This window comes from Halichoeres trimaculatus, unplaced genomic scaffold (genome assembly GCF_033239565.1).
Source record: "Halichoeres trimaculatus isolate MK-OKI-2021-1 unplaced genomic scaffold, fHalTri1.1 fHalTri1_scaffold_6, whole genome shotgun sequence".
NCBI classification, from domain to species: Eukaryota; Metazoa; Chordata; class Actinopteri; order Labriformes; family Labridae; genus Halichoeres; species Halichoeres trimaculatus.
The window spans coordinates 8,590,454-8,605,618 of record NW_027437184.1 but is presented as its reverse complement, the minus strand read 5'-3'; the positions used below and the strand labels follow the sequence as shown (position 1 = coordinate 8,605,618).

The window sequence follows — 15,165 nt, the reverse complement described above, 5'->3', positions numbered from 1 at the left end:
GCAGGAAACACTGAAGAGTTGACAGAGACAATTAATTATATTTGAAGGTATCACTCTGTTCTCAGAGTTCCCTGCTCTTTCATGCAAATGTTGAATGCCAAGAGAGGAGCACACCTCCTTTCCATTTATTGTGCATGCATGAAAAGCCATGGCAGGGAGAGCAGCAGAAAAGACAAAGAGTGAGCATTAGTGACAGCATAAAAATGTCTCTCCAGTGCGTGTTGAAGATGCGCTCTCTCATACATCAGCTAACACCAGCTGCTTGCTCAGTCTGGACCATTGCAGGACTAGCTAGGGTCAGAGACCAGGGAGTTACCACCTCAATGATGATGCTGTCTTTGTTCATGTTGGGCTGTAAAACCTCAAACCTGTTGACTCCTGATCTGGCCCCACTCATTTTGTCAGTTTGTAGTCAAGCTACATACATGATCTGGTTTTGACAACCCTAACCCTTAAAAAAAGGACGTCATCTTGCTCAGATCGATGTAAGGTCACTGCAAAAACTGCTTCCCCTGGTGACTGGGTTCTGTACAGGTCAAAAACTCTGTCTCCCCAGTCATACCAGATGAGCTTTGGTCAAACTTAGGGGCCGTTGACACGTAAACTGTTGTAGAGCGAAACACAAAAGTTTTGTTGCGCTTCAGCCTTGCGTTTACGCGGAAACGGCGTTTCAGCCAACCTAAAAAGCAAACTTTTGAAAACGTCCTCTAGAGGGGGATTTTTCTGAAACGCTGCTGACACCATTGCCGTGTAAACAGTAAGATGGCATTTTCAGTGGAAACGCTGATGTCACACTCTGTCCCGTGCGAGCGCATACAACAGGAGAACGGTACCGTTGTTACGATTGTCACAAACTACCGTGCCGTGCTTGTGCTGCTCAATCTGCTGTATCTGCTGACTGTGTTCATACAAAATGTGCATCTGTTGCTCCACTTTTCAACTTAGTATTCCCCAATACAACAGATGATCGGCTCAACTCTACTTTGGTGGAGATCTCACCGAAGCTGCTTCTGGACAAGACAGTAATAGCAACACCTGCAGGCCTGGCATGCTTACTACAGCGTTTTCAGTCCCTCAGCGTTTCCGTGTAAACGCAGGTTTTTTTTCACTGCGTTGTAGTGTTTTTAGATGAAACTTTGTCGTTTAAATGGGGCCTTAAAAATATACCTTGTACAAGTGTTTCTCACATCCCATTGCTGTGGTGATACGACGGTATTACTGGGCTTCATAGTATTCAAGTCCTCTTTTTTTATGAAGAGTCTCTTTTTTTTATTAGTTATTAGAGTTTAAAACTGGGTTTTACGTCACGTTTGATGATGACAGCTGCCATTCTAGTGTATTTTTTTCAGGAATGGTGAGAAATGTCTGAAGGGGGAGCCAAGAGGCGAATAGGAAAAAAATATACATTATTTTAGTCACGCAGCTCCACTCAGTTTCTCTTTTAGGGTACCTCACAGTCTCTACTGCGCAGACTTTGGCTGCAAAGGGGGCGCCTGTGACAGGTGCATTTTGACTTCAAAACCCTACATTTGTAAAAATCAGAGCCACGCTGTCCATTCAATATACAGTCTATAGATTTGACATGGTTTGTTTTATTTTGAAGGTCAACAGTATTTTCACGGCTTAATCTGTTTTTTGTCAATTGACCCGTCACTGCTCTGGCATTCGGTAAAAATAAGATTCTTGTGTATCTGATCTAGAGGGCTCTGACTCAGCAGAGCAAGGATGCAACTGGAACATAAAGTAGTGAGTTAACTCTTTGACTTTAATGGAAATCTATCAGATCTGCTGTCATGACAGATCTTGTGTATTTTGGCTGTGAAAAGTGCAGAGAAAGAGTGGAGCGGCTATAGAAGAATATTAAGATCAGCCAATTTAGTATTAGAAGTCCAAGATTTTGCTAAGCTAACAGGTTTCTTAAAACAATTTTGTATTTACCAGGCAGAAAACTCCCCCTAAGAATTTCATTGGTAAATGTGAAGACTACTAAAATCATTTCCCGTGCAAGATTTCAGTACTTTTTAATTTTCCACTTGATTGTCTTTTGAAATTTGAGTCTGTCAGGATCTATAGTAACTAAAAGCAGCTGGATTTTGTCCCAGTGGAAGATTAATTACGATGGATGATAGATTCATGCTGTGTAATCTGATACATGGTTGATCCCAAGGGAGAAGTCCGCTTTTCTTTTTTCCCATCCATCACTAAAATCCTGAAAATCTTCTTTTGAGTTTGATCCTCTTGTGTAACCTGGATGACAAATATAAAGTGTATTACATTATGAGTCACATCTTTATCTGCTTTATGCTTATATTCCCGTTGACCCCTATGAGTGAACACAATGCTCAGTGCATGGAGTTATTGGCCCTGGGTCACATTGCTGTCCATTAACTGATGGGCACAGGGGATCGTAACATCAGATCCTGTGCTGCTGCTCAAGAAGCCGTTCTGCTGGTCAATATTGTAAATCGCTCCGGATTACTTTCAGCACTTAAGAGAGGAGAGACGATGCTGACACATTGATCAGTGAATCCATCTATTTTCCCAGCCTCTCCTGTGTAATCCATCTCACTGCGGGGGTCTGGATGTGCTGCCGTGCAGTCGTCTCACACCCCTTCCTTCACCCCTGGAAACACGACGCCACCTCAAAAATTTGGTGAAATGAGCAAAAAGTGTGAGACTTGGATTACGCTTTGTGGACACAAAAGAAATACTCCTCCTACCGGGTGTTGAATGATTTGGTGTTTGCAGGAGCTGCACACACTGGTTTCACACACATTTTACAGGCCTCGAGGCGTATTAGCTGTGATCTGGTTTTGCTACTGTTATTCGTACAGAGATTCTTCTCTTAGAATAGAATAGAATAGAATAGAATAGAATAGAATAGAATAGAATAGAAGGTTGATAAGGAAATAGATGATGACAGCTTGTCCATCATTCTCCATCAGCTCCACCTCCGCAGGGTCCAGGACTGAGTTTCTTCAGCAGTCTGTTCAGTCTCTGTCTCCTGTATTCTGTCTGCTCACAGCAGGTGAAGCTCTTCCAATGTGTCGTTGGTGTCTGGTGTTAGCTCCGTTAGCCATGTCTGGTAATAGCATGATGCTTCTCTGCCTTCTGGTATTCCCTCTGTTGCTGGGTTAGCATAGCCAGCTCGTCCATCTTGTTGAAGATAGATCTTACGTTCCTTGTGGGAAGACATCAGGCCTTACACCAGTTAGCACTGACATGCTACAGGCTGCTAACAGCTGGTTTCACATGCAAACAATGCGGCCATGGTTACATGTAGGATCTCTAGACAAACACAGGAGAAAAAGTTGTAAAAATATCACTGACGCCACAAAAAGTTTGGTGTCCATGACCAACAATGAGCCATACAAAGTAATGATCCACTCCAAATTCAAAGGTTACGAAAAGACAAAATGAAGTTCTAAAAGCTACATTTCCCATACTACTGTCTGTGGGTTAACAGGGCACTACAGGCTCACTCAGTTAAGATGGTGCTTGGCTCATGTAGGCAAGATGAAGGATTATTTATACACTAAGGTGTTACTTTTTAAGGATTTGTCAAAAAGCAACTAAAAACTATCCGTCTTGAGATTGCCTGAAGATGTTGCTCTCAAAACTTGAAAACATAAGAGCTGCTGAAACTGTGAGTGTGAGAGAACCTTCAGGGCTAAACACATGATTAGTGTCTCCACTTGCCTTTTGATGTCTAGGCAGACCTGCTGCTTAATTCTCTGTACTTAACCCCAGGCTGTCTCTGCTAATAGAGAGTTTGGAAAGGTTAAGAGGGAGTTCTCTTTCAGTGGTTTTGCATGTGATGAAGATGAACATGTTGGTAGTTAGTCAGATGTTTACAGTGAGTCTTACCAGGAGCTGAGTTAAAGAGGCTGTGAGGAGTTTGAAAGTGATCTTGAAAAACTCTCCCTGCCACATGCACGATCGTAATCCACACTATAAAATGGGATTATCATCTCCAATGTAGATTATTTAGAAGTGCTACTTTTTAGCTTAGTTGTAGTTTCCCAATTGGGTCAAGCAGGACCGGATTGATTCATGATACCTCCGAGTTTCTTGAACAACACCACGCCGGCTGACAAAGTTTGAAAAGTGAGATCTGTGTTTTTCTCTGCGTGTCAAACAGAAAAAAGACAGAAGAGCAGAAGAAAGTTAAACGGGAGAGTGATACATCCAGAGCTAAAGGCTAAAAGGGCTGAACTGTTTGCGATAATGTTCATTCCAACCCGCATGCAGCAGTTATTCTGAAGTGGTCTGTACAAACTCGAGTATATCAATAAAATAAAGAGTGAGGTTACATTAGCTCTGTTTGGTAGATGACTGGCAGGACAAAGCTAACCAGGATTTACTGACGTTACATATTACAGACATGTCTTACAAAATTGGGCCGTCAGTAGCCCTACATGTGGACGGCTACTAAACTACTTGAATGTTTTTGATGCCACTTAAAAAAAATCCCCCTGAAGAGTCACTGAATTTGCAGTCAGTTGGCTGAGCCCATCTCCTGGATCCTTTCCAGATCTTTCTACCTATAAGTCATTTAAACCCAAGATTTCAGACAAACTGGCCACCGCAGGAGCCGAGCACTGGCTGACTTTGACACTGAGTCCCAGAGACATGACACACTCAGGCTGACATCCAGCCATCCCAGTTTAATGGTTTGTGACACCACAGTGTTTCCTGCCACGTTCTCCTCTCTGGCCTCAGTGGGTGAGGAGACGTTGGAGTCAGAGGAGTGGACTTCACGGGGCTGATGGGTGACTCACACTTTCTAAATCCAGAAGTCTGTAGACAGTATTTATAACTGGGACCTGTTAACACTCAAGGAAAAACAAGCTTTCAAGTAGAGGTCATGGGCCTTGTAAGAATGAATGGTAACTAAAATGAAATATTAATTTGTAAAGAAAATCAGAAGTGGTGCTAAGTGGTCTGCACTTGTCTGATTTCTGCACCATCAAATCACAACTGTTAAAACACAGCTGTTAGAGACCGGAAAAGGAAAGATAAAGTCGAGCTTTGATGTCAAAATGAGTCATTCAAATGCCCTCAAGTGTTTTTCAGGCTCATAATTATTCACAAAGTGTCTCTAAAACTTCTGTGCTCTTCAAACATTTAGTGTTGTTTTATTTTTGCTTTCATCACTCTTCTTTAGTCAAAACATAATATTGTTGTTTTTGTAGGAAACAATAAAACATTACCCAAGTATCATGGAGGCCACATGGACTTTTTTGTTGTTATTTTGGACTTGACTTAAAGAGTCAGAAATCATGCCTGGAAAACTCACATTCTCTCCTTTCAAGATCTGTTTGAATTTTTTTCTTTTGCTCAAATGGTTGAAGAGTTACAATAATAAGAACACCGTAGAAGTTATTAGGGATGCACAATATTTGATTTTTTGCCGATATCGGATATGCCGATATTTCACAACTCATTAAGCCGATACCAGTGTCGATACTGATATTTTTTTAGATCATCAACTATCTTCTTTAATGGTAGTAGCATATTGTATTATTGTACATACTCTTATCACATTTGTTATATAATATTCATTTCTTGTGCAAAATTGGAAAAATAAATACGTGAAACTCTTTATTTATGGCGATTGCTTTCGAACTAAAAAAAATCGAAAAGATCAATCCTACTTGAAAGCTGGATGATGCTCTTCCTGAAAAAAAATTGTAACAAAATCTAAGCAAATTTGGCCAATTTCATAATTGACAGTAAACATAACCTTTGTTCACAGGGAACATATAAAAAGTGTAATTGTACAGCAATTAAACCCAAATTGAATAAAATGGTTTACTTTAGTAAATGGTAAATGTGCCTAAAGTAGTCAGATACATGCACCTTAAAGACGGCTGCTTAAATTTAGGTTTAACTTAAAACTAGGGATGGGTACCTTTCACATTTGAAACAATGGTACCGATGCTCCATACCTGGAAATTGGTATCGGTACTCAACAGCACCAATTTTAGGTCCTTTTTTGTGTTTATGTGGTAAAATATATAAATTTGTTTAATAATAAAATCTTATTTTTTTCAATTTAACATATTTATTCTTCAATATGTAACCTTGCAATGCTGCGTTCATGTCCAGCTTGGAAAATTACCTACTCTTCCACTCCCTCATAGTCACAAGGATGCATTTAGGTACCTAAACATGGTTAACTTTTGATTTTACATGAATCAGTACCCAGTACTTCTGACTGAATTTGGTCGGTACCTATCAAAGTACCTAAATCGGTACCCATCCCTACTCAAAATAAGAGCTAAATATGGGACTGCTCAATCTGAACTGTGCAAACAAAACCACAAAAACTTCATAAAATATCTGCAGCCTCAGCCCATTATTTTATTGGTTTATTATATCAGCAGAATTTGGAGTGTTGGCCAAATATTTCATTTTTAAGCCAGTATCAGCTGATACTGATAACGTACCGATAATATCGTGCATCCCCAGAAGTTATTGCCTGTGATTTGAACATTGTTGCACAAGGACTCTGTGGTGGACATATTATTCTTTCCTGTATTTTGAACCTAGCTATAAAGTAACAGGGTCACAAACGCCAAGGTCTGCCCATAGCTCCAACCCCAATAGGCCTCCAGAGGGCTGGCCAATCAGGAGGAAGGGGGTTTATGGAGTGGGGAGCCTTAAAAAGACAGCAGCTTAAATCAAGGTTTTCAGACAGAGGCTGAAATTAGGGTTTTCTAAACTGTAAGATAAAAATAGGGATTGATTTGAGCTATAAATCATGCAATGATACTACGGGGCACCAGACGGACAGACTAAAGCCTAAAATAGCACAATACAGAGTCTGGTTGTAGTTCGTTGATCTTGTGTTGGTATTTCATCTCTGCTCGGCGCCGTGTTCCTCTTTGATGACGAAAAGCACTTCTGAACCTTGAGGAGTTTTTGTCTCGCACATGTGGTCAGCATGTGTGAGTGACATCCAGAAGACAGAGGGTTTTCTATTTTAGCCAACAACTCAGTGTGTGTGTGTCTGCTTTTATAAGAAGGAACCTGTGTTGCAAGATGAGACCGTATGTCTCCAAATATGTCAGCTCAGGAAAACAGATGGTTTTCTCTCCACACCTCAAATCACAAAGTCATAACTAATAGATTTATAGTCTTTGAACTTTATTTTGTCAGTTCAACAGTAAATAGATGTAAAAAAAAATTGAGAACCCATTTGGTTTGCAGACAAGGAAAAAATCTGACCTCCAGTTGGTGACAACTACCCAAGAGCAGAGCGTGCGCTCTGCTTTTTTTAGACTCTATGTTCGTGCAAGTTCCTGACAGTAATTGGGGTAAAATAATCAACCTAAAAAGGCATTAAAATATGGCATGACAACATCGCCCCTGTGGGGCAACAGAAGTGTTTGAGAGCTCTTTTTTTATGCTTTAATATAGTAAATATTTAAGTGTCTGTTACGGAGGGGAAAGTGAGGAAGTGAAGAGGAAAATATTTCAGACACAGCCCTGAGGAGAGGGTCACAATAAGGACTACCAGCAACATCTTTGTTCTACTAAAGTGAGGAGGATTATGGGAAATTTGATTCAGAATTGGCCAATTGGATGCCACAGACATTATATACATGTAATATAAACATATTATATATAAATACATTACCCAAAATGTGCTTATTAACTCTGAGTCTTTCCCTTTCCCTTTTATTTTTTGTGTATTTGGGGGCGTTTTTCCACTATTGGATGGTCTATGTCTAGGTTTTTGTTCATTGAAGTAAGACTTTTTGATTGCCTCCTGGATAAGGAAGAAGTGACTCAATTTTGGAGGTGATCCGGATCACCGTCTGGATCCAGGATTTTTTTTTTAAAGGATTCTTTATCATTGTGAAATAGGGGCCGTTTTCACCATATGTGTATATAACTCCACCATAAATGGTCGGATTGCTTTGCAAAACAATACAAGACAAGGTCAGGATAATTTCTGACAGATATAATAGTATAATCCAGATCCTGGCAATATTCTGGATACTAAGATCTGGAATATGAAATATGTACTGGATCATCATAATCTTCAACACTGTCAGGTAACAAATTATCGTACAAACCTGCAACTAATACCAAATTGTAGCAGACAGTCTGCTGAAAGGGAGTATAACATTAAAGTAGGACTAAAGTGTTGCGTGACAATCACAATATGCTTGGTGGAGGTCTGTGCTCTCTGAGTGCTTTTCTAGTTTGTTGTTTAGAAGTTTAAAAAAGAGCCTGCTTGCTGTATATCTTTCTGTCTGTTATTTCTTTGTTTAAGGGAGTGACTGTCATCATTTCTGTCTCCGTTGTTTGTAGGTCGGAGGCTCAAAGATGGGAGTCATACGCTACATGGGAGAGACAGACTTTGCGAAGGGGGAATGGTGTGGAGTCGAGCTGGATGAGCCCCTGGGGAAGAATGACGGTGCAGTGGCTGGTACAAGGTATACACACCCACACCCACACACACACACACACACACACACACACACACACACACACACACACACACACACACACACACACACACACACACACACATTATGTATGCTTCAGGCTCCCTAAATTCCTGTGCCTTTTCCCCTAAAAGGAAACCGAGGAGGAGACTATGGCTCCATCTGTTCAGTTTGTTTGTTCTTTGTCTGTTGGTGTGTTTGTCCGTGAAATCACTCTGACCAACTCTCAGCCCACAGCTGGTCTCTGACATTTACTCTGTGGGATTTGATGTTTTCAAACTATGCATCAATCCCATTTTCTTCGTGTTTTTCTTATTCCTGGACATTTTTCTAGGTGCTACACACATTCCTCTCTCCCCACTGAAAAACTACATGTGGAAGATGCTTTCAGGCATCCTTGAAGATCGTTAAAAATTTAAAGAATAGCACACAGGAGCCCACTCGCTGACTTTTTTTGTCTGGATTGTTCAGATATAAGGGGAAATTAACTTTTTCTTTTTTTTTTTTTTTTTTTTTTTTTCAAAAATAGCTTTTCTAACAGTTTTATCAAGTAAATAAAAAATATCTAATGATTTTAAGTTTTTTGACTAACTTTGAGTGACGACAACAGTTTTAAAAAGTTACAAGGTTGCAAAGTTTTGAAGCCTTGAGGAGTGAAAAACACAGCCTCAAACCGTGAGAAAACACAAGAAAATTGTACAAAGTGGAAAAATACAGCAATTATGCTCCATTAGAGAAACACAAACAGTATTTAAACCAAGGAAACAAATCAACCTCTCTATTAAGGATATTGAAATAGTTCACTAATTGCATGTTTTACTTCACAAATAACACAAAAAATGTTTCTATACCCAGAAAAAATACCAGTCAGATGATCTGTTTGCAGGACCTTGTCACCTAAAGATTCATATTAGTACACTGAACTCTTATTTTCAAAAATATCCATTCTCTAATTTTTTTTTTTCAATGAATCCTGCTGTACATGGTCTGAAAAATGTCATTAAAATCTGAAAAATATTCTTATCCGTGTCCAAACACTGAAAACCTACATTTGAAGTCTCATTATGTCACTAAAACAGTCAAAAATCTAAAGATCATCACCTAAAAAGAACGTACTGACACTAAAAAGGCAAACAAAAACAAACTAACATCAGCTTATTTAAAAAAAAGAAAGAAAAAAAAAGATTTGAAATCTTTAAAATATTTGCTGTCACTCCACTGATCATTTCAGGTGTGGTTGTTAGCATCTATTAGCTCAGGAGCTAGGATTGAACCGGGTTTTATTGTATTTTAAATGAGTTTCATGTTTTGTAACGCTAAAGCTGACTTCAGCCATCCTCCGCTCTTATTGCTGGGTTTGTTTTATAGTTCGTAAATTTTATTGTTTATTAAACTGGTGATGCAGAAGGAGCTCTCAGGCACATGTGCACCTGTTTTAAAGCTAATCTTTCTGCAGCAGGGAGGAGAAGATAACAACTGCTTCAGAAATCCCCCAGACCATCCACCTTTTTATATTTCTGATGGGACTCTTTAAAACTGGTTTTACGGCGCTGAGATTATGCTAGAAAATATTCAGCCTCTTCTCTTTCTTTCCCCTGCAGATACTTTCAGTGTCTTCCCAAGTTTGGCCTGTTTGCTCCAATCCACAAAGTGATCCGCATCGGCTTCCCGTCCACCAGCCCAGCCAAGGCCAAGAAGAGCAAGCGGGTGGCCATGGGGGTCTCGTCTCTGGCCCACAGCCCCAGCAGCTCCTCCATCAGCTCGGTCAGCTCCGTGGCGTCTTCTGTGGGCGGACGGCCGAGCCGAGCTGGACTGGTAAGACGTCAGCTGTAGGCTACAAGTAAAGATATATGACTCGTTTCTTTATTGTACTTAGATAATGCCCTCACTGCCATTTAAGTTGTTATAGAAATAATGGAGCTTATAACCCTGAAATGTAAGCTTTTCTTTTATTCAACTTTTGTTCTGATTTGATATATATATGATACAAAATACAAACACTGCAGAGCTTTATATCTGCTGACGGACACATTTGGTGATATTCAGACAGAGCTAGCTGTATCCACCTTCTTTTTTTTAACCAACATGAGATGGAAATGGTTTCTATGATTTAGTCTAACTCATTGCTAAAATCATGAAAGCACTTTTTCGTGAAGTATTCCTTAACATAAACAAAGATAGTTATTTAAACTGTTGTGCTGTTCAGTACAAGAGCTGGAAAAAATAATTTAAAAGTTTAAAAATGTTTAAAAGTTTAATTTTTTAATGGCAAAAGGGATGGATGACTGTTTAGAAATTGAATAATGAAAGGGTATAAGATTGCATCAGTGAGATATAAAAGTGAGATAAAATGAAAACAAAGTTTAAATAAGGCAAGATTAGAGAAAAAATGCAGATAAAGTTGTGTAAAAAACACAAGAAGCTGAAAAAATACGAAAATAAAAAAGGTTTTGGAGAGAAAGATAAAAAAAAGAAGCAAGGAAAAAGGAGGATAGGAAGTGAAAAAAATGAAAAATAGGAATAGGAAATAACGTTAATACGATCTCAGGTCAAGTAGAAGCAAAATGTGAGACAAAAGATGGAGTGAAAGAAGATTGAAAAGGGAAAACACCAAAAAGGACCTAATAGAGATTGAAATTGAGAAAAGGAAAGAATAAAAAATAAACATAAAAGGCAAGAAAACCCCAAAATAGGATTAGAGGTAAAAAAAAAAAAAAAAGAAACAAAGAAGCAACACAAAGTGTCAAAGAAGAGAGACAACGCATAAATAGAAATGTAAAAAGGAAGAAAATAGGGCAATAACAAGCAAATTAGAGGCTCAACTAAATGTTAAAGGAGGAAAAGATCAAGTCAAAAAGAGACAAATATTCAGTATAAATTTAAAAAAGAAAGAAAAGATGAAAGTTTGAAAGGCAAGACACAAATTCATCTGTATCTCTCTGATGTTATTGTTGGATGCCAACCGATCAACAACCTGCAGTTTATTATTTCACCTTTTTTTCCCCTCTGAATATAAAAATCACTGGTTTCAAACTCTCAGAGAGCCAAACATTCCAGATGTGTGATTCACAATTTGACTTTTTGTTCTTGACTTTCAAACATCAGGACCATGAATGGGTTCGTTGTGTGTTCGACCGTCTCTTATCTGCTGAGCTGTTGATCATTAGCATTTAGTTTGATGAGCTGTGTGAGGCTCCGATTCTTTGACTCGACATTTTCTTCCCGTGTGAAAAACGTGCAGAGCAGCAAATGAAAGAAGCTGCTGCGCCTTTAAAACCAGCATCAGAGGAATTATTGGCATAGATCTATATAAATGGGACTTCAGGCTGTCTCAGATTGATTTTAGCTGCAGGTTGTTGGCCAGAGCTCAGAAAGAGGACACTCCCCTGTACTCTGCTTAATTGTTGGCAGCAGTTTAAGATCGCAGTAAGAGCAGGAACTGAATCATCAGGCTGAGCGCTGCGCTGAATACTTCTTCATCCTGACAGAGCTGAGCTCTAACTTCAGATTACTCCAGACTACAGGAGTTTTAATGGGATTTAGACCCAATGTGCTTCTCCAAAAAACAACTACTTTCAGTTCAGGCCTGAAATCTTCCAAACATTCTGCAGACTCATCCAGGGGTCTGTATTAAATCAAACATTCATTTAGTTCAGACAGTCTGACAGTGAGGCCACACAAGCCATCAAAGCTAGCATAACCCTGTTGACAGATATTATATCTGACAGTGAAAATCTCACTCCTTGTTCCAGCTGAAGAAGAGAAACCCAAGCTGACAGTGTCCAACACTCTTTCATTCAGAAGTGTTAAATGCTCAGCTTTGTTTTTATTTGCTGGTTGTTGCACCACATCTGTCCCTTAGATGGATACTTAAATTTCTCTGTTTTAACATAGAAACAATGCTATTCTGCATTGTAGGATTTCCATCATTCTCATATTACACCTTTTTCCATATTTAGATTTAAAGGTCTTGAAAGGACCTTGAAGTAGCCTCACTTTTATAAATTTGCGTGTTCATAATCCACAATTTAAAATGGGATTATCAGCGCCAAATTTGGTTATTTCTAAATTCTATTTCTGTGATCACGTCAGATTTTCCCGGGACAGCATGAATCCATTTGGGGCATGTGGGACGAAAATCCCTTGGATGACTCTACCCTGCGAAAAACTGAAATCTTATTAAGTGTTTTCCTCTTATTTTTAAGTAAATGTCATCTTATTATACTTGACATAAGCCACATTCACTCAATTAGTCCAGAAAATGTCTTGTTTTAAGTTATTTAAAGATAAAAATGAGGTCTGATTTGCTCGTAACAAGTAAAATAGATTTGTCAATAGAATAATAAAAAGGAAAAAAAAAAAAAACATCTGCTCATCGAGTTTCTTGAAACTGGAATAATGTCTTCTCTCTTCTATTCCATTGGTTGATTTTTTTTCACTTGTTCCAAGCAATTCAGACCTTATTTTTTTGTTTAATACATTGAAACAAGACATTTTTTTGGACTAGTCGGGTAAACGTGGCTCATATTATGTCTGAAACAACTGATTTTGTTTTTTGCAGTGTACGCTGACCAACAAAGTCTAACAAAGAGAATTAAGATCAGTTATTTTTCCAGGAGGATTTCTTAGATTTAATTTGTAGTAATGGTGAACACTTGAACTGGAGCTAACAAAAAGAAACAAGAGCAGAAAAAAGCTCAATGGGAGAGTGATGGAAAATAAAAATGAAGACTTGTCTTTGTCACTTTATATCCCAGGAAAAGTTGTCTTGAACATCGAAAAATAGAGTTAAAAAGAAGATCTGCTCTTCAAACAAATGCACGCCTTGGTAAAGTCATGTGGGTGATGGTGATCTTGGGAAACCCAAGTCTTCATCTCAAAAAACACCAAAAAGTTCAGCCAGTGGTGTAATTACAATAACACCAAACAGACAGACCTTATGGTGCTTTTTTTCTACCAATTTTCCTTATGTGCCTGATGCAACACACTCTAGATCTGTTTGAATTTTAAAACCCTTCAGTCCAAATCAGACCTCAGATAAATCCTGTGATTCCCAAACTTGGGAGTGTGGTGCTTGTTGGTTTTTCAGTTCTTTGTCACAAAGGAGTCAAAAGAAAAACTGTATATTCTGCAGAAAAATTAGCTCTAAAGATACAAGAAATTGTGGGAAAAGGACATGTCTGATGCTGTGTTTGATGGGGTTTTTTTTTTGAGATTTTCATCAGACATAGGATAGTAAAATAGGATGTAAATAAAGCGTGAACACTGAGTTAACCACGGATCGCACAGAAAGCTGGTTTGAAAGTCAGACGTAAAAACTTTCTGGCAAAAACATACAGGCGGTCAGTCATGCATCCAATACCGTGGAAGACAAGGGCATAAAATGTTAATAACTGACATTAAAATAGCTATACTTGTACGCAGTCTGCAGTTGTGCCCTCAAAAATGTAAGCATTTATGCTGCCTGCTTCATTTAGTCAGTACCAGAGGATATCGTTTTATTTCTGTTTGCAATTTCTGATGTCACAAAGACCTCTCTGTCTTTTTTAAGTTATTCTGGGCATTTCTGCTCCTATTGATGAGACAACTAAAGAGAGTTAAGGAAACAGGGACTGGAGAGGAGGATGACATGGAAATAATTAAGGACAGTAGTCAAACCAGCAACCTCTGAGACAAGAAATAAACCCTCAGTACATGGGGCGTGCACCAGGCAAACCGGCGCCCCACTTTGCTTCTAAACCAGAAACAACTTCCTGTTTTGAAATGAGCCAAAGCTGTCAGAGAGCACACTCCAGTGGTAAAAGAAGATATTGCACCTTTCAGGACATACAGGGATGGAGCTGATCTTAAAGAAAACCATTCATCACCTCTCCCTCTTTTAAACTGTTCTGTTATTTTTCTCCTCTTCAGCTGACAGAGACGTCGTCACGTTACGCCCGTAAGATCTCCGGCACCACAGCTCTGCAGGAAGCCCTGAAGGAGAAGCAGCAGCACATCGAGCAGCTGCTGGTGGAGCGGGACATGGAGCGAGCCGAGATGGCCAAAGCAACAAGTCACATCTCTGAGATAGAGAAGGAGCTGAACGTCTTCAAGGCGCAGCACATGCAGGTACAGAGATTTTTTCTGCTTAACTTACCTATAAATGCACTTCTTCATTATTGGTCTTATAATAAAGTGGTTAATGTTTTTACCCACAGTATGTCACGGAGAATGAGAGCACCATGCAGCAGGTCAAAACCATGCTGGCCAGCACGCAGAAAGACAAACTGGAGCTGGCCAATCAGCTGGAAGAAGAAAAGAGGTGATTTATCATTTTGAATAAACACATTTCACTCATATCTACAACATTTAAGCTCATTCATCAATTTTTTGATCCTCTGTGACTTTTTCAGGAAAGTGGAGGATCTCCAGTTCAGAGTGGAGGAGGAATCCATCACCAAAGGAGACCTGGAGGTATCACTTGCTTTCATTTTTCACCAAGATTTTGCATTGATGATGGTAGAGTCTGGCTGCTGTGCAATATGGCAGTGCCATCAGGGAAGGAAAAATCTTTTGATGGAATAACCCGGTCATTCAGTATATTCAGGTAGTCAGCTGACCTCATTCTTTGAGCACAGACTGTTCCTGAATCTAGGCCTGATCAACTGCAGCAACCCCAGATCATAGACTGCCCCCACAGGCTTGGACAGTAGGCACAAGGCAT

General features: G+C 39.3%; 1 protein-coding gene across 2 annotated transcripts in view; it reads left to right on the top strand.

The window, feature by feature from the left end:
- clip2 (CAP-GLY domain containing linker protein 2) overlaps positions 1-15,165 on the top strand; it is a 52,611-nt gene that overhangs the window by 15,342 nt on the left and 22,104 nt on the right. For both annotated transcript variants that reach the window (XM_074672060.1, XM_074672061.1), the window contains exons 4-8: positions 8,326-8,450; positions 10,064-10,277; positions 14,373-14,570; positions 14,660-14,763; positions 14,855-14,915. In XM_074672060.1, coding sequence (XP_074528161.1) covers positions 8,326-8,450; positions 10,064-10,277; positions 14,373-14,570; positions 14,660-14,763; positions 14,855-14,915 — 702 coding nt within the window. The remainder of the gene's footprint in view (positions 1-8,325; positions 8,451-10,063; positions 10,278-14,372; positions 14,571-14,659; positions 14,764-14,854; positions 14,916-15,165) is intronic.